Raw genomic sequence first — 27,734 nt, forward strand, 5'->3', positions numbered from 1 at the left:
TGTATTAAACTGCAACTACAGGATAAAATATTATTATTTATAAACTAATGCCATTCTCAGATTTATACTCCTCATAAAAACTAGTGAAAAACAAAGATGATTTAGCTGTGTTTAATAGAAATAAAAAGAAAATCATAAAATGTTTACAAAATTATTTGTTTAAAATATTATACCGTATTTGTTATTATTTTGTGCTGATAAGTCCTCACATCTTATGAACTGTACTTCACATGAATAAAGTATGACATTCAGTAGGTTTAAACTTAAATTTGAAATGGAAATATGTAAAAAAAAATTTTGGTAACAAACTGGAGATGAAACCCTCTCCCACAAAAAACAAAAAAAACTTAAGTAGGCTACTATTTTTTCATCTTTTACTTGGCCTCCTGGGTTTTTTTTCGGTCATTGACCGATTTTTTAGCAAAATGTCCGAAAAAGTATATAGTCAATTTGGTCAAAAAGTCAATTCGGTCAAAGAGGAAATACTTTCATCAAAAAAAATGACCGAAAAAAATAAAAAATGGTCAAAATAATTAAAAAATGATCAAATTTTTTCAAGTCATATCGAACAAATGACCAAAAAGTCTCAGCAAAAGAAAAAACCCAGCTTGGCCTGATAGTGAATTAAAAAAGCAGTCGCTTTTAAGGTCTATAGCCTACTCAATGCCTGTCATTATTAAGCCAACAAAGTAACAATTTTTTGTTAGATTTATACAGTAGAGCAGTGATTTTCAACCGGTGTTCCGCGGAACACTGGTGTTCCGTGAAAGATCGTCAGGTGTTCCGCAAGAAATTTATTAGTTTGACTAGTGTTCCATGGAACACCGGCCGAAAATCACTCCTTTGACACAATTAATGTGCACAAATAGCTATTATTCATGGCGTTCTTTAATACAGGCCATGACAACAGCGAGCGCTTCTCGCCGGCTGAAGGCTGATCAAAGGTCACTCGCGATCGCAAAAAGCAGCGCATTTCAGGTTGAAACGAAGAAAGTTTTAATTATTGCATCATAATATCAAAAATTATTGTATTAATTATTTGAAAACTCTCGAGGAGAAACTGTCTTTTTATTTCCCTTCTGCTCCTACCGAACGCTTTGACTGGGTCAGGGATCCTTACAGCTCAGCAACAGCTTTTGACAAAGTCATGACTGTACAGGAGCAAGAAGAATTTATTCAACTTAGACAAGATCGCACGTTAAGATTGAGATTTTCCGATCTACGTTTGGAACGTTTTTGGGTGATGACTTCCAAGGAGTTTCCTATTGTGGCAAACAATGCTATTTTGACTTTGCTTCCATTTTCAACAACTTATCTGTGTGAGATGAGTTTTGCAAGCATGACTGCTATAAAAGTTAAAAAACGAGAAAAATTGAGAACTGTTGAGGAAGAGCTTCGCGTTTGTCTTTCTGCAATTCCTGCCCGAATATCAGCTTTGTGCTCATCCAAACAGGCCCAGATATCGCACTGAGAAAGCTGACAGCCAATAAATTGTTGTTGTGCTGTTTATATTATTGCATCATTATAAAATTTCGTTTGGTGTTCCGCAAGATTATTTTAATGCATAAACTGTTCCGTGGCTCAAAAAAGGTTGAAAAACACTGCAGTAGAGTACCCACATTTGTGTACTTCATTTGTACGCACTGCAACTCTTTGAAATAGTTTAGAAGTCAATATAAAGCCAAAATTTTTAAACCTTTAGAATTGAACAATGTGAAATAGAGTTAAAATATTTCAATTTTCAATAATGTAAAGTGAAAAAATTCTTTTTGGTCAGAATAAAAGTACTCATAATAATTTGGTGTAAGTGAAAACTTTGAAAACAACTGTTTTTCTTAGTTTTCAATAATGTCACAAAATTCTATCTAATTGCTGTGATAACCTTTGAATGTCTTTGGATCGATTTTACACACCTTCTTCAATGTGTGCCAACAATCTTGTCACTTGCTGGCGATGTAGATTGATAGTTATTGCAAATTTTATGGATTAAGCAACTACATACTGTATGCTTTTCCATAAAAATGTAGGTGGTTGCTTTAAAAACCTTGCCAATCGCTCTGCTCGGAATCATAATCCAAATGTCGTGCAATGCATTTGACACCATTTTTCAATGAAGGAGTTCCTTGATCTTTTTCTGAAAGAAAACAGAAATATCCATGCTGCAAACTATTTTTCAACATTGAAGCAGTTTGGCAATCATGTTTTATTCTTTTAAGGAGGTTCTGATTATGCTACAAATACTAATAGGTTTAAAATAATGTTTGATGACAACGAGCTCAAGTGGGATATTTTTGTAATATTAGGCAACACTGTTGTGAATGTAAATGTACAAAGTGGTTTTCTTTTCCTTTCAATAAAAAAACTTTTGACCAATTTTCACCCAAATCCAAAGACATTTACTACTTGCGAAAGACGCAAGTGAAATAAACTTATAGTAAACCAATAAATAATTTAGCTGCAAAAAACAGTGTGACCAAGCGAAGTGTGGACAAAAGAAAGTGAGGTTTTTTCAGTTATATGAAGGTGAAAAAACAAGAGAAATCTATTGTCTATAATAACATTCAACACAGGGTCGCAACTAGGGGGGTCGTCTAGTCGGCATGACAGCCCCTTTAAGATTTGCAACTTCAAGAAGACAGACGACTAACTATAGACTAAGACTTACCTACTACTTAATGTGTGTCAGTTCAAGCTACGTTCTATGCATACCAAATTTGTTTCACGCTCAAGTCGCATAAACCGCAATACAAAATATTAACAGACCGTCATTTATTCACGCAATATGATGTCATAAAAACAAAATGGCTGACTTTCCAGGATAGTAAAACTTTCAGTGCGGGAAACCGGCTCAGCTTTACGCTTACAACGGCATGAAAAGAAGCTTTACAAAGCCATCATTTTAACAAGTTGTCATTCTCAAGTTCAATCGTTTTCTTCTTCTGCTTTGTTCTCTCAAAACAACACATGCGCGCGCACACATGTAAGGGACCTCTGTTAATCACATGCAGAAACGGATTGGCAATCACGACGCACGTGACTTGCAGGCGTTTTGCGGACGGCAGAGCATTTTTTCAAAACTTTTTTTTTTCTTTTTTTTATAATTGTTTTCCTTTCTCCGTAATATTTCCGAATTCAATTACCCGATAAAAAAGCGGTTTTTAGATTCGATTCTGGATGGATTCGAATCTTAAGGATTCGAAATTCTACTTTGGGCATCCCTACTTAGGATGCAACCTTATTAACCCACAAAACGAAACTGCAGCTGGCTTTAGGCAAGTCTGATTTGTAATCTTCGTATGGTCGCAACTTCACACATTCTTAAACCAATTTTATAATTTTGGTATCAAAAAGACGGCTATTAAATTTTTTTTACAATCTTGTCAAACTTGACGTGTATCCAGGCTAGGGTGATTCATAAATTGAAATTTTTTTTAATTCAATGGGGCACCCTCTTGTATCGTGTCAATACCTGAAAAAATAATCCTGTCAAATTTTTAGAGCAATCGAAAGCATTTTTAAGGTTGCTACCGACTTTGAAAGCTGCACATAATACACAAATGGGTCATTCCCTGTCAACTCAACAGGGTGTGCAAGCTCGATCCTCTTAGATTTTCTTGAAATTCACACTAAAGTTTCATATTGATGTATAATGAACACAAAAAAAATTTCAGCTCATTATCTCAAGACGTTTAGAAATTACAGCCCTTCAAAGTCACCAAGGTCCCTCAAAATGTGTTCGCATGTACAATTGTACATTTTCCTCCATGTTTGGGTCTTCATAACTTTTAATCTAAAGCATTTACAAGGCTGAAATTTGGTAATCTGATTAAGAAGCAGCTCTAGTTTTCATATCTACCACCAAAATTGCTAATTTGAAATTCGTTTTAGAAATAGAACTTTTCAAAAATTGAATTTTTTTACATTTGAAAATTTTTTATCAATTTTTGATGTCCGCTATCTCCCAAACCAATAGTCACAGAACTACCATTTTGCATATCATTAATCTATACTAGTTGATAATTAACCACCATGAGACTGACACCAAACAAATGTGAAATTAGTGAAGTTTGGAGGGTGTAAAGATGGTTCGGGCTTCATTTTTGCACCCTCCAAACTTCAATAATTTTACATTTGTTTGGTGTCAGTCTCATGGGGGTTAATTATCAACTAGTATAGATTAATGATATGCAAAATGGTAGTTCTGTGATTATTGGTTTGGGAGATAGCGGACATCAAAAATTAATAAAACATTTTCAAATGTAAAAAATTTCAATTTTTGAAAAGTTCTATATCTAAAACTAATTGGAAATTAGCAATTTTAGTAGTAGATATGAAAACTAGGGCTGCTTCTTAATCAGAATACCAAATTTCAGCCTTGTAAATGCTTTAGATTAAAAGTTATGAAGACCCAAACATGGAGGAAAATGTACAATTGTACATGCGAACACATTTTGAGGGACCTTGGTGACTTTTGAAGGGCTGTAATTTCTAAACGTCTTGAGATAATGAGCTGAAATTTTTTTGTGTTCATTATACATCAATATGAAACTTTAGTGTAAATTTCAAGAAAATCTAAGACGGTCGAGCTTGCACACCCTGTTGAGTTGACAGGGAATGACCCATTTGTGTATTATGTGCAGCTTTCAAAGTCGGTAGCAACCTTAAAAATGCTTTCGATTGCCCTAAAAATTTGACAGGATTATTTTTTCAGGTATTGACACGATACAAGAGGGTGCCCCATTAAATTAAAAAAAAGAATCAATTTATGAATCACCCTAATCCAGGCCCTAAGCTTGTGTGGACTACTTTTTAAAATGTGGGCCTGGAGAGCAAACAATTTGCTGCCTAATTTCGAAAACGCGGGAAACTTTTTTTGAGAGTGAGTAGCAAGCGCAGCCAAAGCGAAAAAGGTTGCTTCGCGCGTCACAGAATTGAATCATTGCGCTGTCAATTTACACTAGGTGTTCCAGACAATGGTTCACCTAATCAAACGTCATATAAAAAACCGTTCAAGTCTACTGAATATTACGTCATGGAAGTTGCTAGAAAATGTGCCAAAATTGCACCATCGTTCATAAGACTTGTGTCAAACCTGTTTGGGCCTGTTTCAGTTTGAAACATGTTTAAACAGGAAATATTACATCAGCTTTAAACACCTGTTTGAATGACTTCATAATTGTCTTTCATTATTGCGTCACAGTACTGCATATGTGAGTTTGAGATATTGCTATCTATTCTGGTCATTCGTAAAATGATTGTTTGAAAGTTGGCCGCACATTTAACTGTTTGCTTAGTGCTTGCTAACTGGACAAAAGTTCCGTCTTTTATCCAAGTAATCTGTATCGTAGTGACAGTTTTTAGTGGTGTATCGCGTTGCACCCCATTTCGATAGCCGCGGGCTAATTTTACAGGAATACACTTATTGAATAGACGTTTCAAGGAGTGTTTCTTTTTCGGTCGATACATACAGACGAACGGATTCGGGAATCTTATGTTACAATTTTCCCACGAAGAGATTATGGTTTACCGCTGTGACCACTAGGCTAATATTCTAACAATCTAACTGTGATATATCCACTTCTACAAACAATTGTTAGTTTTTTCTCTCGTTGCCGACCCCCTTTGATTTTTTGCTAGTTGCGCCGCTGATTCAACATATCCACTTTTCTCCTTGATACCCTGACGGAGACGAGGGATCACCTGATTACAAGTGGCACGCACATTTTCAACACCAACTTCTGCAAAAATTTGGTCAGTCTTGGCTTCAGAACCTCAACACTTGAGTGGGATACAATTAGGGGTGTTCAATTTCGATTTCGATTAAGGTGATATTCGAAATTCGTTTTCGTATCGGACATATTCGAAATTATAGCCGCCCTTTCGGCTGAACGCAGTTAAAAGTAATGCAAGTGACGCGAAATCTGTCTTGTCGCATTTTGCAAGCGAAAAAAGACTTCGACGCATGCGCATCGTCGATCACGTTGACTATCACACGCTCTCGTGGGTCCAACGGCCAGTCCTGCACACGTGCGTTGAGAAAAGTCGTGCGCAACGTTGTTGTCTTCCACGCGCGTGCAGCCAACGGGAGGTGTCAGTTCTTCCGATTCGGATAGCCCTGACGTTGAGCCAACACAGGCGACGCCATCAGGCGATGAGCGAAGACGTCAGACCACTCTGACAGAACTCTTCTCCATGGGCAGGGTCCAGACGGAAAACTCCAACAACAGTGATGATGATGAAATCAGCTCAATCTCAAACGAGTTTCCTATTTTATGAAGCAGAAGCTTGCTTCTGGGCAAGCTGATCCGCTTTCCTGGTGAAAAGTAAACGAAGGCGAGCAAACGAAGGCGAGCAAACGAAGGCGAGCTACCGCTGCTGAAAAAGCTAGCGGAGAAGGTGTTTGTGATCCCAGCGACCTCGGCTCCAGCGGAGCAATCGTTTTCAAAAGCTGGCCTGACCGTCACGAAGCTGAGATCCCGACTGACGGGTGACCATGTCGATCAGCTTGTGTTCTTAAACACCAACCTGGGCCTGGAGCTGTAGACGTTATTTTCTGTTCTTTTTTCACAAATTTTCATGGGGTTTTTTTCGTGTTTTCTAGCGAATTTTTATGGTGTTTCTTTCAATAAAATCACATTTTGCAGTGTGGTGAATAGTTGTGATATTCGAAATTCGGAAATCGAAAATAAATTGAATTTCGAATATTCAAATAATCAAAATTGAACAGTGAACACCCCTAGATACAATGCAGGAATTCTGCTGCAAAATAGGCCATATCTCAAAGTCCATTGGATTTAAATAAGAAGACGGAGGTCATAATTCCTTGGGCCAAAACGATTTGAATTGTCTTTGCACTAGTCCTGGACCAATCTGGATGTGTGAGAGGTTGCTCCATCCTGCTGAAGTGCATATCATCATCATCATCATCATCAACTAATTTAGATTATACAGGCCATGAATTAATCCTCATGTCGAGGGTGTGGCCTGTCTGTCTGTCGAGAACGAAGTCTTACCCTCCACACTTCGCGATTTATTGGGTTGGCAGAGTCCATGTTCAGGGCTACAAGGTCACATTTTACAAGTTCTTCCCAAGAAAGTTTTGGTCTACCTTGACCCCGCTGTGCTGCGATGTTGACACATCTGACCTGTGAGATCCAGCTTGAGCTGCGCTCAACGTGACCAAGCCATCTCAGTCTGCCTAATTGGAGGACTTCACTGATGTCTTTTAATTTGAGCTTTGATAGCAGAGTCTCAAACCGGATGTTGTCCTCAGGCCCGACCAGGCAGGTCCATCTTACCATCGCTCTGTCATTACGTTGTAGGCGCTTGACGGTGCTTGCTAAAGTAGCCCACGTTTCAGAGCCATAGAGCATGACACTCCTCACACAACTGGAGTAAACTTGTCCTCTGGTTGCAGCAGGAAGTTGCTTGCTTGTGAGGATAGGGAGAAGTTCTCTAAACTTTTTCCAGGCTGACTTGCACCGAGTTATAGCCGCATGCTCACACCCCCCTCCAGAAGACATGGTATCACCAAGGTAGCAAAAGTCAGCTACCACGTCAAGTGTGCCACCTTCAATCTCAACCTCGCTTACCGGCCTGCCATCTATTGGTCTTGCTGTGCCCTGACAGCGTGGGCATGAGTAGTGTGGGTCCGGTCTGAGTGACCCTTTAATTCCACTACACTTTTTGTGGACCCAGTGGGAGCAATTGGTGCAGAAGATAGAGTTGCTACCGGTTCCACTTAGGCATACCGAGCAAGGGTGCTTTCCTGATCTTCTTAGGGAGTTCTGGTTGATGCCAGAGATCATTATTTTGGTCTTACCCATGTTCACTCTTAGGCCCTTTGCTTCCATTCCCTTCTTCCAGGCGGCGATTCTGTCAACTAGTGACTCCAATGAGGTGTCGATAATGGCAAGGTCATCCGCATACAACAGCTCCCAAGGGCAGCCTGTGCGCAGTTCGAGTGACAGGGCCTCCAGGACAATGATGAAGAGCAGTGGGCTCAATACAGAACCCTGATGCACACCTACGCCTACTTTGAAAGTGTTACTGTGCCCATCCCCAACACGCACACAGCTCCGAGCATTCAGGTACATTGATTGTACTATCCGTACTAGCCATTCCTCAACACTCAGCTTTCGCATGGCCCACCAGATCACCTTCCTTGGCACTCGATCAAAGGCTTTTTCTAGGTCTACAAAGGCCATATAGAGAGTCTTGTTTACGGCAAGGTGTTTTTCTTGAAGTTGACGGATGATGAAGATGGCGTCAGTTGTACCTCGGCCTGGCATGAAGCCGAATTGCATTTCATCAATCTGTACTTGTTGCCTAATCAATTGTTCTGTCACTCTCTCAAGTATTTTCATGGTCTGGTCAAGCAGCTTCAAGCCTCTGTAATTACCCTTATCAAGGGCATCCCCTTTACCTTTATAGATATTGACGATGTAACTTTCTTCCCAGTCTGCTGGTATACGACCCTCGCTAACAATAGCTTCTACAAGATCTCGTATAAGAGCAACTCCAGTTTCGCCTGTTGGCTTCAGCATCTCTGCTATTATTCCTGAAGGACCAATAGCAGAGATGCTGAAGCCATATGAAGCCATAATTCCTTCATTTCCAGTGACTTTCTTCACCCAAGGAACAACTTCCTTCTTTAACATCTTCAAATAAATTAGACATATCGATGTGGAGGCAGGGTGCAAATGCGATTGCGGCACTTGGAGGAAAATCCGGTCACGCTCGGTAACGGGGACATCACCGGATTAAAACTGGACTACTACCGGTACACTACCTACAGATAAACATGTTGGTTAATTTTCCCACCAGACTCGATGAAAATCAAAGGGGTTTCGAGACCTGTAGATGTAACCCTTGACCACACCATTACCGAAGCTGGTTTTTGCCCCCTGAATGAAGTTCGACGTTCAACAGGCACTGGCTCTTTAGATTCAATCCAAATCCGATCTTTTTGGATGTTGTGTATGGCTTAAACGGTGAATAATTTCTAATCAGTCAAAAAAACTTGTGGCTACGTGACATCAAGGAGCTTATTCAGAAGAATCTTCGATCTTTCAAACCTCTTAAGTATTTGTGGCATCAGAAAAAAGTTGTTGTTTGGTAATTTACCAGCACCCTCTGGATGGTTGAATCAGGCCTCAAAATATCCGGCGGTCATGACCTCCGGAATGACCTCGAATGTCTGTCGAAGCCGACTCATTGGTCGGTCATAAACGACCGCCGCAAAATTCTTGACAAAAATAGAGCTAATGCAGCAAAAATGTATTTTATATTTGAATTGTTACAATTGTTTGTTTAACACGAACAAATACAGAGCTGAAACAATAATAGTACCGTACAGGCAATTGCTTTAAAGATCACATTAGAGTGGCGTGGCTAAGCTGATGGCAAAAGTAGCCATTTTTACATCTTTTCAACGCCTTGCAATGTTGCCTTGAAATAAACTTGTCTGAACTTTTCGGCAGGATATGTATTCTAATTTTAACAATGAGGATTATTGCGTTACGTTGATCGTTTGTTAAAAAGAAACGTCACAGAGAAGCAAGTCTCAGCTGGGTTCCGCACATGCTTAGGCGAATGTGGCGACCTTATTCACGCTGATACTGATAGAAATATAATTTCTGCACAGAAGAGAGGGTGTTAGACACATTTGTCTGACACCATTACATAGAAATAGAATTTCTGCACGGAAGGGAAGGTGTTAGACACACTTGTCCTTCTTGAACATTTTGCATAATATTATTGAGATTTTACTAACACTGCCATCGTCTTCCTCGCATGTTGAGAGGTGTTTTTCTTTGCTAAAAAGAATATTGGGTGATTGGCGTACATCCTTGAGGGCTAACACTATTGAGTCACTACTCACTAATGCGCATTTGTCTGGACGGTCCTGAGCTGGAGATTTACGACCCCGCGCCGGCAGTAATCGCTTGGCACAACGATTCTATAATACGAAAACCACGGAATAAGTGATCGTAGTTGCTTTTGTAATAAGGAAATTTGGATTGTTGTTTTCAATTGTGTTTATTGCGTCATTACACGAATGTCATTAACGCACTGATTAATTTGCAAGCAATCTGCTCCAGTATACTTCAGGGTCGGTTAATTAGGGTCTGCTACTATTCGGTGAGTCCGATTCGGTGAGTTCCTAACCTCTAACTCCTAACCCCTAACCCTAAAACGGCAATGATAATTAGGCTACGGTACCCAAAATTTTAAAAAAAATGGAAAAAATCCCCCGTTAAGAGATCGGGCTCACCGAAACGGGCCATTCCGGGTTAATTAAGCCATCAACCATTGCAGAGTTATTCTGTTGTAGAAAATCTTCTTCTACAAACACGACTACACAATACTGTAGTGTGATTTTGTGCAAAATCTACATGCAAAAAATATGTCCGGTTGAGATATTAAATGTCCGCTGAAACGGCCAGTCCGGTAGGACATGCTTGACCGCCGAAAAAAAGTACAAATTTCGAGGCCTGGTTGAATGGTTAACATGCGCCTCTTTAGCAAGTTTTCTGGTGCTCCTTCCAGAATTCCGTTGCATTTTTTCTCTAGTGTTCAACTTCTTAGTTAATGAGTAGGGTGTAACACTCCGACCAACTTACTTGTTGGCTAGTTATTGTGGTTTGCAAAATGACCTAACTTGATCAATGGAAAAAAAATTTTGGAAAAAATATATTGTTTAAGCAGGCCACGCTTCCCGTATTTGTCGCAAAATCCCCATTACTCCACAATTTGCTATATCTCGTATCCTGGTGGAGATAGAGAGCTGCTTTTGCCACCAAAAGATGCAGAATACCAAAGTTTCTATCCGACTTTTGAACGTGCTATAGCCCTAAAACCTTTACTTCTTTCTATAATTGAGAAAAACTGTTTTGAGAGTAAAATCTGTCATTTTTGAAACAAAATGCTTGTATTTCAGATTTTGGCTTGCACGATTGTCATTCAGTCATTAAAAACATAACCTTTAAATCAAACTTGTAAGCTGTATAAGAACAGTGATGTTTTATTCAATAATGAGGCAGGAAACAATCAACACAAAACTATACAATACATGCTAGACCAGTGGTTCTCAACCGGGGGTCCGCGGACCCCAAGAGGCCTGTGAAGTGATTTCAGGGGGTCCGTGAAAGTTTCCGAGTTTTCAGCATGATTGATAAATTACGAAATTTAAAAATTGTTTGTTCATTGTTTATGTATTAGCTTACAGTGATTCTCAAACTGTAAGTTGCAACCCACTGGTGCGTCGTTTAAAATTGCAAAGAACATTGCACAAAGGTTTAATTTTTTAACTAAAAAATATCATATATAAATGACTTAAACCTTTTAATAAAGCAATGTTGGCTATGTTCAACTTAATTCTTTTGAGACAGCAGATTGTTGATCAATGATTAACTTGGAAATGCAACTCACAGTTTTTGCAATGACTGTGATTATAACGAATTAACATTGATTACAAATGAAAAAAGAGAGAAATTCTTTGTCACGGTCACAAGTATTCTATTAACTTTTGATAAAATTTATAGAAAAACATCCTCAGCATATAGATTACTGATGTTTGATCCTGTGTGCCAACAAATTATAGCTCATAAGTCATAACATAATTTCATCAATCGTAAAGTGCGTTGCAAATTCAGCAAATTCTTCTCAGTGTGTTCCTTCAAAACTTATATAACATATGATTCCATAAGACGCGATATACCAAATTTCAAATAGAAATTTTTAGGGGTCTGCGACTGCTTCGAAGGCACCAAAAGGGGTCCCACCAAGACAAAAAGGTTGAGAACCACTGTGCTAGACAAAGTACATTGTCCTGTTAATTTCTCATTGCGAATAGTATGCATTGTTAATGTAACTCTTTGTCTTTATGTCAACATCACTTGTGTCACGGATCTTTTTGCTGTTAATTGTTTCCTTCACGTGGCCTATCAATCGATCACAAGAAGTATTGTTGTTTCGAAACACTTCCTAATCATCCTTACTCCCTGCTGTCAGATATGGTGAAAATGCAGAAGTTGCATCCATAAATGCTGCCAGCGGACGGTTTGACCACAACAGAGCTTTGGTGTCTGCTTTTTTTGCTGTTGAAATCCTAGATACATCAATGTTGGCATGCAGTGCACCCAGCGCAGCTGTCTTTGGGTTCAGCCATTTCTCACTGTGGTCAATGAAGCATTTCTTCGCTGGCTCAGAAGCATTACATGCTTTCATGAAGCTTCTCATTTTTAGGACAACCGATGAACCTTGTACGGCACTGGGATGCAAGTCCTTGGTCTGTTAATTTACAAACATTAGAACTCACAAGGTGTGATGATGTTGAAGCAATTTCCTCTTCACTGCCACTCATACACTCAAATTCACTGGATGATGACTTTGGCATTTCCTCTTCAAAGGATGTCTCTAATTCATCACTGTTACTAGTAAGATCAAACTCATCACTAGCGTGTTTATGGCAAGTTCTGAGAGTTCTGTTTTGTATTTGCTTCAAATTTTTGTGACTGACAGCCACATCAACACCACCAATCATCATGTTACGTTCTGAGCGCTTATCTAAAAGAAGTTTTAGCTCTTTTGGATGAACTCTTGAAGACCTTGGACAAGAGCAAATAACCTTTGTTCTCCAATGGTCTGTGCAGGGGCGAAATGGCCTGTTTCGGCTAGTCCGATTCGGCTAGTTCCCTATTCGGCTACAGTCCGATTCGGCTAGTCTAGTATATACATTTAAGTAATGCTGAAAGAGTTTCTATCACAAACATATTGCTGAGTATATTTTGATGTGATATTTAACACCAGCAGTTTTAAAACCTGAGGTAATTACTTAACCAGCTTAAAAGCATTATTTTGGTGACCTGGGGAAAATTCATTATTCGACTTCTTACATCTTTGTAATCAATTTTGAGATCAACATCATAAAATTTTGTATACCAGTGCTGTATATTAGTGAAGGACACTTGTAAAATTATACTGATTCAATTCTGTGAAAAAGTTTGAGAACAACAATATACTATCTTCTGTTCAATGACTGTACTAGTTACACAGTTGTGAGTTTGAATAAAGGCTATCTGTAATGGGACATTCATCTAAGCCATGATCTGAAATACAAGCATTTGGTTACGAAAGATGCAAAGTTTACTGTCAAAAACAGTTTTTCTCAATTATAGAAAAAACTGAAGGGTTTAGGGCTATGGTACCTACATTGATAAGTTGGATATAAACTTTCGTATTCTGCATCTTTTGGTGGCAAAATTAGCTCTCTACCTCCATCGTGGGATGAGATATAGCAAATAGTGGGGTTATTGGGGTTTTGCCACAAAAATGGGGAGCGTGGCCTGCTTAAATGATTTTTTTTTCAAAATTTTTTCCCCCCTTGATCAAGTTAGGTCATTTTGCAAACCACAATAACTGGCCGGTAGCAATTTGTAAAAAAAGTGTGTAAAGTCTTACACCCTATTAATGAGTCTAAATCGGTTCTTACATACCTCTCTGGGATGCTCCTGACCTTTGGTAAGCAGCTACCAGTCTCTCTGAACTTTTTTACTGCCTTGTATACACAAGAACGACTCACAATCTCTTTCAAAATCTTGAAAATTTTAGGTGATAGCCTCTTTCAATGATCAATTTCAATTTTAGGTGACAGAGCATTTCAATGATCTCATTTAAAGTCACCATAATTTTCCAGAAAATTTGTAATCTAGGATGATTAATGTTTATACTATAACCCTGTAATAAATACAAATATTATAATTAGTAGTCGGGAAATGTGCTTAAATTTACTGCAATATGAAACTTAGTCCACACTTTGCTGGGCCACCTTTACATTACAAAAACTTGCTATTGTAGACCTAAACATTAGGCTATTACCTTTTATGACCTTTTTTCAAACAACATGTTTATTGTTTATACTCCTATTATCATTGTTACGAGAGTGCTAAGCTAAATAAAAACATAATTTTTTTGCAATGTTTTGAGCATGCCCGGCCAATACAATTTTGGGGGGTGAACAGCACTTCTTACACATATAAAATTGTGTAACTTCCGACAAACACCAACTAGAAACCTGAAGAAGCCACCAAAATCACCAAAAGGGTATCTTTCCTGCATTCATTCTGTGGACATAAAAGCAGTACCGTACCGACGTACGCCTTTTAGTTTTCAAGTAAAACCAAAATTTTGAAATTGCAATCCACATTGCTACATGTCAAAAAGTTCTCTGTTTTGAAGTAATTATATTTACTGCGTCATGCATAGATAGAGCCGTTGCATACAATTGTTTGTGTTAATGTTTTTCATACTGGGCTTTCATGCACTTATGCTCACCATCATACCAACAACTTAATAAGAGGAAAATAACTTTCAAGCTTGGTACTAAAACTCACAAACATGGCATAAGATAGCCACATTTTAGATTTGGACTTTAAAGTGAAGCACTATATTATAATTGTTCCAATTGCATGCTTTACAATAACAGTAAAAGCATCGTTAATGCATAAAATTAGCAGGAAACAGCTACACTTACAGCGCATAAACGCAGCCACTTCCATTTTGTTGAAATTGTGAATTTTAAAACTGTTTTCCAGCACAAGTAGTAAATGTTGTAATAATTTCTTGAAACTTTACTAGTAGTCTTTTTTCACCACTTATCACATTTTACCACCCTCTACAGTTAAAAGTTCTGAACTCAAAAAGTACCCAGGCGTTCAGTGCCCACTAAACTTGTAACAATAGCATGATAAGAAGTTTACCAGAACTGCAGCAGTGCAATGTTAGATAGAGTTAAGCATGTGAGTCTTTCACTGATCCATCATACTGGTAATTCGTCGTTAATAAGCTGAACTATCGTAAGTTCAAATGTTTCAATATTGCGCTTTTGATTGATTTGGTATCTTTATAGACTACAGTTTATTTTATTAAAGCATCGTAACTCTATCTACTTTAGTTTTGAATGAGAGTTACCGGTACGATAGTTTTGCAAAAAAAATAAAACAACATGGGAGACTTATGATACTCTGCTCTGAAAGTAATTTACACGGTTCACGTTAACAGTCCCTTTTCTTTTAGTTAATTCTTCTTTTTATTTTGCATAGGCACAACAATTTTGCTGTATTATTGTAACTACATTTTGACAATTTTTTTGTTTTGTTAAACTATCGTATGTCCATATTCATTTTTCTAATGTTCAATTTTTGCAAAAAAGAATTTTTTTTTTTTTCAACAACAAAACTCGATGAAAAACAATGTTTAGTTGTTATGTTTTTCTGTTAAAGAACTTTTAGAAAGGTCAAACAATGAGCAAACACAGCATGAACTTTAAAATTCAATTTTCTCAAAACTGCATTTGTGGAGTTATGATAGTTCAGCTTAATAGTAACGAATTGTATATTTTACTGTCAAAACTTGCAATAAAGTAGGTATCATATATTCTTACTCAGAACTTCCATATGCAAAATAACTTTCATTTGTTTTGTCTGGTCAGCTTCAGATGCTAAAACAAAACTTTCTGTGATTACACCTTCCTTAAGTTCACACTGGTACTCCAACGAAACAGCAATTTCCTCGTCTGAAAGAAATAACATCACAAACAAATAAAAAAGATTATTATCTAATTATTTAGTATTAGACTTAAGTGGGATAAAAAAAAACAAAGGTTGAGGTTGAAAAAAAACACTTACCATTTTACATCTAAAATGAGTAGATATTCACTCAACTTTTTTAGTTTCTGTTTAAGTGGTCTCTGGTGAATACTTTGAGGGGTATAGGAAAAAGATTGGATTTGACAAAGAAGAGATATGTTAAATAGAGTAAATATGGCCAGCAAAGGGTGCAAAAAAAAGGTTTGGAGAAATTTATTAAAGGTTTTTGCTCAGTTTTAGTGATAGGTAGTGTGAATGTTTAAATGTTATATTGTGAGTAGGCTACTATGTTGTGAGGCTACTTGATGCAACAAAGACTGGGGCCTCCAAATGTTTGTGTAGATTATTATTGAGGTGTTTTTTACCCCAATAAATTTCATTGATTTTGGGGAAGAAAAAAAAGTGCATTTTATGGAATGTTTTGGTTTCATATTGGTGTTACATCATTGGTTTCATATTGGTGCATTGCATAAGTATAAGTGATTCCCCTAAGCACGATTTTTTTTCTGAAACAAGAAATATTTTTCATCACCCACTCTTTAATTCTGAAGATATATTTTTTTGGTGGTAATCCACTTCTAGCTACTTGCGTCTACTTTACAAAACAATTTATTTCAGGCGAAAACTCCACCAACTTCGGAAATTCGGAAGAAGATTGTGAATTCGGAGCAGGATTTTCGTGGAAGCAGAAAAATCCCTAAATGCGCAATTGGGGAATTCGTGGACACAACAAATCTTGCAATTGCACGTTTATTTTGGAATAAATTTGCTTCCATTTGGCATGGTTAGCTCCTGCATACCTACTGATTATTTTCACATAGTTTCATCCGAAAAAAAAAAAACAAACCTTGGCATAATAGATCCCGAAAAGGATGTTGGTCTGTAGGAAAATATGTATAAATTAGAGATGTCCCGATATATCGGTATCGGCATCGGTGATATCGGCCATTTTTTAAGTATCGGTATCGGCAAAATTTGGCCGATACTGTGGCCGATACTAAACACGTAAAAAAAGGCGTTTGCTGCGGATTTTCTGCAGAAGCAAATATATAGATTTTTTTAAAGTGGTAACTAACGTCACATTGAAGTAGAAAAATAACAACCTTTTCAAATTTTTGATACCTCACACTCCCATGACTTCATGCGCGCAGTGCCGCGCACCTTTTGGCATTGTTTGCTTACAGTGATTCTTTCACTCAAACAAAACGTTTTGTTTCAGCAGTTTTGCGTTGTTCGATTCTTAAGTTGTGAAGGAGGCTCAATTTCTCCAATATTTATCATTTGTGTTTCTTTTTTCTCTCAGCAGAGGATAAAACCAGGCCAAGACTACCCAGGTGGCGGAAATTTGTAGTTTTGCATCGTTTTTGCGTTGCTGGACGTTTGAGGGACCCGTGTGGCTTGGTTGTTTTTGGTGGGCTGGTTCTGTCAGTTTATGATTTGGTTTCCGCCTTTCGTTGTGGTGGACTCACCAGGCTTGAACAAAGTCGTGGCGGAGTGGGTGGGCTCGGCGGCGGTGGGACTGCGAATCTTCACTGAACTAATCAATAAGTGGTCTTGTTGCGCCTGGGATGGGGCCTCATTGTAAGGGGGGAGTGTCCTTCCCTGCTGTCGGCATGGGGCTGGGCGCTCACTGGTGCGGCGGGCTGTTGCGATTCGCTGGCCATAACGATGTAGCTTCCACGCTAGCCATTTAGACCATCCAATCAACTATATGTTTTTCGGCAGCCATTTTGTAGCAAGAATTGACATCGACAAGAATTGAAATGGCTAGTGTGGAAGCTGCACCGTTGTGGTTGGTGGGTCACAGCAGCTCGCTGTGCTGGTGAGTGCTCAGCCTTGTGCTGGTGGCCGGGGGGGGACGCTCCTTTCTTCACAATGAGGTTGTCATCTTGGGCGCAACGGGACCATTTTGATTGGTTTGGTGAGGATTCGTGGTCCCATTGCTTTCTTTTTGGGCCTACTTATTCTGCCGTGACATTGTTTGGGCTTGGTGAGTTTGTTGCGGCTAAGAGTGGAAGTTAATTCGCCGACTGGTGGAGCCGGCTTGCTGGGGGCAGCCGAATTGCCTGGGTTTTGAGCGTTTGGCGGGGTGGGAGCGATGCAGAATTGTGCATTTTTGCTACCTGGGTAGTCTTGGCTTGGCAAAAGCTTTTCAACCAAACGAAAAGCGCCCTTAGGTTGCACATTACTTGTCGAATAGTTTTTGTACGACTACACAAATCACTTGGTTTACATTTTACATCTTATTATCAATTATGATAGCCTATTTGGAGAGTTTGCGCAAACATTTTTTTTCAGAAACCCCAATTATAATGTACGGTAATGTTTCTTCCCTTATACCCCAATCCTCAATTACGGTGGCCTTTCATTACTAAAACCTACTATTATGACACAGCAATGCGGTTAAGATTGGATTCTTGAATCTTTAATAAATTATGCCAATTGAAAGCTTTTTTTAAGAGATTTATGCAAATAAGGTAAAACTTAGCATTTGATATAATTCCTTGCAAATACCAAAATTGCTTCTTTTTGTAACACCAAAGTATCGGCCAAAATATTGGTATCGGTACATCTCTAGTATAAATTACCGCGGATCTGCAATTATAGCAGTGATGACATTACTCATCAATTGATTGATTGAATCTTTATCCTTGGACTGGGAAAGCTTCTTGCAGAGCTTAATCCTGGCAGTTACACATACTTGTAGAGGCTTTGAATCACTGACACAGGCCCGGTCACCGAGATGGACAGAGTAAAGTTTCCGATTGTTAAAGTCTTGTTGCCAGGGAATTATTTCATTCATTAGATGCCGCTGAAAGGAGAGCAGCCCTTAACGTGCGTTGCTCAAGAGCACACACCGAGAGTCGAACCAGCGCCGCTTGATCTTGAAGCTTCTTGGTTCCAGAAGTCACGCGCTAACCAACTGAGCTATCGGGGCGGACACCATTGCACAACGCAACAATGAAAAAAAAGAAATTCATTAAAGAAATTAAAACGAACAACACAGCATAAGAAACACAAAAACAACACGGAGGAATTAAAATGATTTAACAAAGTCTTCAAATATTTTGACTTGCTCTGCGTGACCAGTGCGCGCAAGACGTACTATGGCATCATAGTTAGTGCATTGCCATTTGTTGCCTTTAAGAGGCAGCATGGTTGCAACAGATATTACGTCACATGCTGGGAAAATGGAGATGTCCGGATTTAAATTATCCGGGACATTTTGCATATTTCAAACATGTGCTATGCTCCTGTTGCTGACAAAAATAAACCATTGATTGATTGACATTTGTAAATTTGTTTCCGGCTCTGAACACTCCCACACTAGCTTGTATAATATATATATATAATACATGTTTAAATAAGTTTCTATATTCTCTAATCTCTATATCTGCATCCTGGGCAAAGACTAGCCTACTCTTCGTTACACTTCCATACCTTTTCCATGACCAGATCAAAACGGATATAATAAACGCATTACCCCAAAACTGGGGTAAAAAAAAACCTAAACATTAATAGTTTTCAAAAATATTTTACACAAGTTATTTTTTCTGGAAATGGAAACTTTTGGCAGGGTAGTCCATACAATTTTCAAAAATTGATTTTTTTGAACCACCCTAATATATACGCACTTAACAGTTAATGCTGTATTATAATGTTAACTTATGCTAATAAAGTCTGCCACATAAAAGAGAGCCTACTTAGTAAGTACTTACTTCGAAAGTGAACATCTTTTACTGCAATTCCAACACTAGGTGCAAAACAGCAAAGTGACCTTACATCACCAATAACATTGGGTAGAGTAAAATTAATTGAATAACTGAAATGAAAAAACATAAGATGTCAGTTAGCACCCTGATGTAGCAATTGAAGTATGTCATTAAAAAATAAACAGACATTAAGTCAGCAACAACACTTCATTTAACTAGGGGTAGGGGGTAGAGGCCCTTTTTATGGGTACCCTCTCAAAACCCATTTGCCTATCGCTTATTGGGACCAAAATATGTCAAATAATCAGGAAAAAATTATTTTAAATTTTTTCGGTCAAAATTCAGCGTCTGCACCCCCAAAAACCCCGAAAACTGACAATTTTATGAAATCGGGCTTATTTTCTTCAATATTAGAGCTATATTGGTCTATGAGGTGTCTAGTCTTATTAGAATTAGTCAGAGAAGCCATTCAAAAACTATAAATTAAGCACAATTTAATGTTTTAGACCAAACAACTAAAAAATACCCTATTTTTCATAGATTTACAAAAAATAATTTTGAAAAAAAGTAAAAAAAAAAGTTTTAGAATTTTTTTTCACATTTGCTCTCCCATTGAATGAATAATGTAATTGTTAAAGAATTGTTGTGAATAATTTTCCTATTTTTAAAGTTTTTGCATGGTGTTTTTTGTAAATACAGTGACTTAAACATTTTTTAATCCATTACTCGTATACAATCATAGAATGGCGGTTTCATTGAATGGCGAAATCATAGAATGGCGGTTTCATTGTTATTGAATGTGCTTTTGGATGCACTACGAATTTCCTTCACATTTTTTAATGTGAATGACTTGTTTGTTGCATCAGGAGAAGTGTCCCAAATACCCTTTACAGAGCAAGGAACTATTTGACAGACTTCTGTGAGTTCAACATCCTCATGATCTGGATATTTCCACTTAAGATCAGAACTTGCTGAGCGATGCAAATAATCAATCAAATGGTTGTCATTCTCAATCTTTTTGACATAGCCAATGTACCAAACAAATTGATCAGTATTGTTCTGCCATGCGCAAACACAAAGTTCATTAACTTGAAGATCAGATCTCTGTCTATTCTTTGACGTGCATATTATTTCAGTGTCTTTCATAGCATCCAAAACATCATCATTTGATGGCAAATCACAAATAGTACTGCTTGATGTGTTGGTATCATCTCCTGCCAACAAAATGGTGAAGTTTTCAAACTTTTCTTCATGAGTAATTTTGTTGAGCCAAAACAAATCTGATTTTGCTGCTTTATCAAATTTGTGAATATGGACAGAATAGGCAAGTTCGTATTTGATGATATCCTTTTGGATTTCTGGCTTTTTCTGCAGGACATCATAGAGCCCATCAACAGAGGTACATGGCCCGCCCGATGATTTGCAGTGGTTCAAAAGTTTGTTTGGATAATTTGGAAATCCTTTAGCAATTGCCAGCTTCATCTCAACTCTCTCCTTAAATCTCACTTTTTGAGCATCTGTCCAAGCCACTTCACGTACTGCAAGGGCTCCACAAATTTTGCAAGAGACCTTATCCACAGTTCCTTGGGTTCTGATTTGTAGAGAATCATGTTATTTCTGATATTCTTCGCTTTGAATTTGCGGTTTCTGCAATGTGCAACTCTTGCTTCTCTATCAAAGTGAGAAAAATCTCTCTCAGTGACAACATTTTCATTAGGAAGGCCTTCAAGCTCATGGCTTTCAAGTTGAGAAAGATCCGTTAGTCTCAACTTTTCACCTTCATCAGCAAAGCCATACTCTCTTCCACATTGTAGTTTAATTGCTTCAGCTGCAGATAAACACATCATTCCACAAATTTCTTTTGCCAGATCAGTTGTCATCATTGGAGGTGGAACACCATGGATTTGCACCTCAAATTTGCTCAATGTGTCGGTACGATTCTCTAAAAGGTGATTGTATAGGCTTGGAAGGATTTGGAGAAGATCACTCTGGGAGCTACATTCAATGCAGTTGAGAAATGGGAAGGTAACATGGTAGTTGAAAAAAGCCAAGACCTCTAGTTCAGTCATGAAAAGGTCGCTTGCCATATAGACCTTACAGGCCTCAACCAACTGATTTGTATTGTCTACTTCATCAAAAAGCATCAGCGGAATGTCTTTTGCATTGATAATGGAAGCAGCAGCTTTACCAACTATTGCAAATCTTCTTTGCTGGTATAAAAACATGCGTTTCACTACATTCTCTCATTCACATATGTGATCAAATATAATTATCTGCTTTTAAGGATGACTTTGCAGACTTGTTATGAGTAACAAGGTTAAGAATCGCTTCAATTCCAGCCTCAACGATTGCAGTTTTACCACGGAAGAATGACTTAAGTGCTGGATTGATACTTTCAAAGATAGCTCCTTGATTAACCTTCTTTTAAATCATTGACACTACTTTAAGGTTTGATCGATCCTGCGCTTCTACAGTGTGACTCTTACAAAGAAGGTGGAAGGGATGATGATTATATGATGATGATGTTAATTTTAAGAGTTTTAGTCATGGGGAATCACAACAAATGTGCATGGAATGAAGTCTTCTTATCAATAGCTTGGATTTCTAGGGTCATTTACTAATTTTTGAGCAGTATAGCCAAAGAAATTAGCAAAAAATTATAAAATTTTGCATCGAAAAATTTAAAATGAAGTGTTTTTTTAATTTTTTGAACTCTTTTCTTTGGAAATTCTTATTTTAAGTAACTTAATCAGTTTCTAGAGGAAATTCTAACTAAAATAGAGTCTTCATTGACCAAAATAACCCTAAAAATGAGAAAGGTATGCTCATTTAAGTGAAGTCGGGGTTTTCGACGGGTTTTTAGGGGTGCAGATGGCGAATTCTAAGCAAAAAATTTTTTTTTTGATTTTTTTTGTTTATTTATGTTATTTTGGTCCTAATAAGCAATAGGCAAGCTGGTTTCAAGAATTTGATCTTCTACCCCCTACCCCTAATTTAACATCATTATTTAACGAAAAACAATAAACGAACGTTTTTGGCTAGTCATACAGCCCTTTTCAAGCTGAGAAGAGAAATATGTTGAAAGAAATCTACTAAAGAATCATACAGTAGGCCTATCACAGAAAAAATATGGAAAATCTAAACATTTGAGAAACTGCTAAACTTGCTCACACAAAATGATAACTGAAAAATGACGCAGCACAACGAGTCAAGTGTTTGAGAGGTAAATTAATTATTCAGAGAAGGATTCAAGGCAATTACATAAGATGGACAGAATGAAGCACAACACGAGATAGTGGCACAAACAAAGCAAGAATACAAGAAGCCCAACACGTGACAGTTCAATCAAAATTGGTTGAAAGATTGGAGGCTCCGCCAGCAAATGATTGTCTGTTGAGCCCTGGGTTGAAAGATTTGATGATCAATGCGTTGTGAATGTTGGTGTCGAACCCGGACAAACATTAACGAACAATTTCGAAAGACTCCAATGAGGGTTTCTTATTTGAACGCAATTGGCAGTTTCTAATATGATTTTTAATTGCACTATTTTTATTAAAATTAGCTAAATTCAAATATTCTCCCACCCTCATTACCAAATGTCACATGCTTATACCAATGTATGTTGAACTCGCACTATGTTAGCAAGTGAACTTATACTTGACGTTTGAACATAGGTGAAAAGGAGTGTTAGACTTCAACTGAAAATAGTCACCAGCTTTAAATGTTTTATAGAGGGGAAAAATGTTAATGTTAAATTTCACAAATCTGGAGAAACTTGTGGCAAAACGTTTGGATTCTTGACCAATAAACGAAAGTGTTAGAAAGTTATTAAAATCAGGCTCCTCAACTGAAGACATATTGGAAACCGAATTTAAAAACCCTCTAAGAACCTTATTGAAAAACTGACGTGCCAAAAAAGTACATGCTCGAATCCTTCTTCTCTGAACAATTAATTTTACCTCTCAACACTTGACCCATTGTGTTGCATAATTTTTCAGTTATCATTTTGTGTGAGCAAGTAAAGCACTTTCTCAAAGTCAAATGTTTAGATTTGACCACATTTTTGCAGTGATAACACTGGCCGACACAATTTTTGGTGCCGGCAGTTTTTGAACTGATTTAGACTAACTTTGGGGCGCTGATTCCGAAGATACAATTAGTTTTTCTTCATCAGGTCAACTTTTTAAGTTACAGTGATTTTGAATTTTTTACAATTGCCCTACAAAGTAGCACAAATACAATAGTTTTAATGCTGTCATTATGGGATTACAACCTTTAGTATTACTCTTGCATTACATTCTAAAACAAATGTTCAATGAAAGCAAACAATGCCAAGATAATTGTTTTCTGTGTTAAATCCTGGTTGGTGCAAATCAAGACAGCATAATGGTGCTTTTTTTGGGAGGAGGGGAATCTAGCGCGCTTATGGCTACAACATCTAGAAGACGTTGTCTCAATAACACAAATATTTTCTGCTACATTGCTACATAGAACATAGAGCCCAATAGAAAGCCAACCGATGATTTTGTAAAGCATGCTTATCTTGCTTACTAAAGTGAAGTTGGAGGATCAAGATAAGTCTTGGGCTCTCGACACTGTTTGCAAAACTTGCAAAGTACATTGACGTCAATGGACGAACAAAAGAAGAAAAGGATTAAAGTTTGCTATTCCAATGGTGTGGCGTGAACCAAAAGATCATAATAGCAACTAATATTTTTGTGCAGTAAACATAAAAGGCATAAACAGGAAAAATAGGACTTCCTTGCAAATGCAATATTCATACCTAGCTTCAGCAATCAGGCCAGTGCTACACAGAGAAAAACTTCCTGTTCCTGATTTCGAAGGGTTGCCACAATTGGATTTACTTCCTGACAGCGAAGACGAGCAAGATTCCACTGACAGCGATTCCACCCTTGCTGAAATCGAATTTCCTCTTGCTATTTTACCTTGTCAACTTTTTTCTCAGGCAGAACTTAATGACTTGGCGAGGGATTTAAATTTATCAAAGGAATCTTCTGAGTTAGTGGCTTCAAGACTCAAAGAAAAAAATATCTTTGAACCAGGTACTGTAATCACTTTCTATCGGAAACGCCATGTCGAATTTTTGCCGTATTTTTCCCAGGAAAATAATACTGTATACTGTACCGATGTGGAAGGTCTTCTTTAAAAGTTTGGTGTAACAAAATACAATCCTCAAGATTGGCGACTTTTTATTGACAGCTGTAAACAAAGTCTAAAATGTGTTTTATTGCATAATCGAAATGTTTATGGATCTGTACCACTTGGACATTCAACAACTCTCAAAGAAAAGTATAACGAAGTCAAATTTGTTTTGGAAAAAACTTCATATTATGAACACAATTGAACTTTTGCGTTGATTTGAAAATGATTGGATGTCTGCTTGAAATGCAAGGTGGATACGCAAAGTTTCCTTGTTTTCTTTGTTTGTGGGACAGCAGGGCAAGAAATCAGCATTGGAAAAGGAAACATTGGCCTATGAGAAGTGAAATGATTTCTGGCGATAAAAATGTTCAAGCTTATTCTCTGGTGGAACGATTAAAAATTGTGTTACATCCTCTTCACATTAATATAATAATAATGATGGTGTTGCAAGCACAGTAATGCTTTTTCATCTTCATGATAATTTACGTAGCAAACTTGGGTATAATGAAGCAAAAAAGCACTCGACAAAGATAGAAGTTGTTTCAGATATATTTGCACAAAATTTCCTGGATTAAAATTGAAAAGTTAAAAGCCGGCATATTTGACGGAATGGCCCGTTTCAGTGAGTCCGATCCCTTAACGGGGTATTTTTCAAATTTTTTTTTTAAATTATTGGGTACCGTAGCCTAATTATCATTGCCGTTTTAGGGTTAGGGGTTTGGGGTTAGAGGTTAGGAACTCACCAAATAGTAGCAGACCCCATATTTGATGGGCTTCAAATCAGAAAATTAATCAATGAGCCAAACTTCCCATCTTGTATGAATGAAAAAGAACTGAGTGCCTGGGATGCTTTTGTGAAGATTTTTTGTGAAATAAAAAGGCATCGTTATGACTCGTGTGTTGAGACTTGAGGTCTACAAAATTGCAATGAAAAAATATACCAGATATATTGTCTGATTTGAAATAAGTTATACAAGTTATGAGACTGTTTGTTTGTTGAAAAAGACGCTATTGCAATGAGTTTACTTTAATTGCTGCATATTGTGACATTTAATCTCAAAATAGGTAAAAAAAAAAAAAATGATAAAAACGAGCTCGTTTTTTTATTAAAACAAAAAAAAAACAATTTTTTTACATGTCTACCAAGAACAGATAACCAATAGACATTGTTGAATATCAGGATATGCTTCTAAAGGCTTAATAAAGACCAACTCATGAAGTATCATAGCTTTGCAAAGCTGAAATATATAGCCTACTTTATTATATTGACCATACATATAAAAATACAATATTTTAACAGAAGCTTACCTGTGAAGCACCTTTAAAAAACCTAATTGAACATCTACCACATTTGACTGAGAAGAATTTACTTTCACGTGGATAGATGAGTCTTCTGTACAACTTGAAGCAAAACCAACACTTCTTTTTTTTTCGAGACTCATAATGTTTTAACCTATGTTCTACAGTGAACAAGCTATACTGTAGATCTGCTTAAGAATGCCACTGTAAGAGAATAGTATATAATGTTGAAAGCAACAAAATTAAACCTACAAGTCCTACATCCGCATGACAGTGACACTAAAAACGTACCGTATGTATGCATATAGAGCCAAATATGCATGCTGTACTGTTTTTTTTTCGGTCATTGACCGATTTTTTAGCAAAATGTCCGAAAAAAAATAGTCAATTCGGTCAAAATGTCCGAAAAAATATATAATCAATTCAGTCAAAATGTCCGAATAAAATATAGTCAATTCGGTCGGTCATTCAGTCAATAGTTTCATCAGAAAAAATGGGTGCAAGTATAGAATCCGCCACCCTGGTCAACATGACGTCACAAAACGGACGCAACTACTACATAAAGGGTGAAAAAAGGATGCTGAAAAGCGGCGGAATGGATATGGATTTTTTGACAATTTTACTGAGTTTTTACAATAAAAACATTAGACCAACGTCGAGTGTTGAATATAACTACATAGAATGACGAAAAAATTACCAAATTGCATCAATTCCACTAAAAATTTACCCATTAAACTTTAAAAATAAAAATATGAAACGTTTCCAACTAAATGTGTTGTAGCTATCTAATTTCTGCTCGCATTTTAATTTTTACAATAAAAATACCAATGTAACGCAACTGCAAAGAGTATGTCTTGCTTTATGCACGTGGAAAGTTTCAGGTTTATATCTTATCTACAAAACGGGCAATCGTCGTTCAAACGTAGCCGCTGGACGACACTTTTTTCCAATGCGTTGTAAAGGCGAATCGATCCTTATTCAGTATAAGCCACCCCCTGTTTGCTGTGATCGGTAAATAGTGTTTCCACTAAACTTGCTGTAGTTTTCTCGTTTCTGCTCGGATTTTAACAATTTTGCCATCGTTGGAAAGCACGATCATACATCTACACGAATCAATTAAACAATAGCACAAAATAAGTTCTAGCTTTATCTTGTGATAACTTAAACTTCACCAAGTTGTACCGACTCCCAGCAACTTAATTTTTGCAATAAAATCATTAAATCTTTGCAAACTAAAAGAGTATGTCTTGGTTTATTCACCTCAAAAGTTTCAGGTTGATATCTTATCTACCAAACGAGCAATCGTCGTTCAAACTTAACCGCCCAGCGAAGCTTTTTTTCAATGCATTGTAAAGGCGAATTGATCCTTATTCAGTATACGCCACCCCCTGTTTGCATTGATCAGTAAATAGTCCTTCCATTAAACTTGCGGTAGTTTTCTCGTTTCTACTCGGATTTTAACAATTTTGCCATCGTTGGAAAGCACGATCATACATCTACACGATCATACATCTACACGAATCAATTGGCTACAAATCCATAACAAGTACTATCTTTATCTTGTAATAACTTAAACTTCACCAACTTGTACCGATTCTCAGCAATTTAATTTTTACAATAAAATCATTAATCCATTGCAAATGGAAAGAGTATGTCTTGCTTTATGCACCTGAAAAGTTTCAGATTTATATCTCATCTACCAAACAAGCAATCGTCGTTCAAACTTAGCCGCCCAGTGAAGCTTTTTTCCAATGCATTGTAAAGGCGAATCGATCCTTATTCAGCATAATTAAGCCACCCCTGTTTGCAGTGATCGGTAAATAGTCCTTCCACTGAAAGTGCTGTAGCTTTCTCATTTCTTCTCGGATTTTAACAATTTTGCCATCGTTGAAAAATACAATTATATATC

At 37.3% G+C, this 27,734-nt stretch overlaps 1 protein-coding gene across 1 annotated transcript; it reads right to left on the reverse strand.

Annotated features, from left to right (window-relative positions):
- Positions 1-1,533: 1,533 nt before the first annotated feature.
- On the reverse strand, positions 1,534-25,994 carry LOC145778892 (adipose-secreted signaling protein-like). The gene is made up of 4 exons (XM_082590480.1): positions 25,835-25,994; positions 19,370-19,473; positions 15,446-15,577; positions 1,534-2,134 (listed from the first exon to the last, which is right to left on the reverse strand). Exons 1-4 carry the CDS (start codon positions 25,966-25,968, stop codon positions 2,037-2,039), a joined length of 468 nt encoding a protein of 155 aa, XP_082446606.1. The 5' UTR covers positions 25,969-25,994; the 3' UTR covers positions 1,534-2,036.
- Between the last annotated feature and the right edge of the window lie 1,740 nt (positions 25,995-27,734).

Source organism: Aplidium turbinatum, chromosome 10, assembly GCF_918807975.1.
Source record: "Aplidium turbinatum chromosome 10, kaAplTurb1.1, whole genome shotgun sequence".
Taxonomy (NCBI): Eukaryota; Metazoa; Chordata; class Ascidiacea; order Aplousobranchia; family Polyclinidae; genus Aplidium; species Aplidium turbinatum.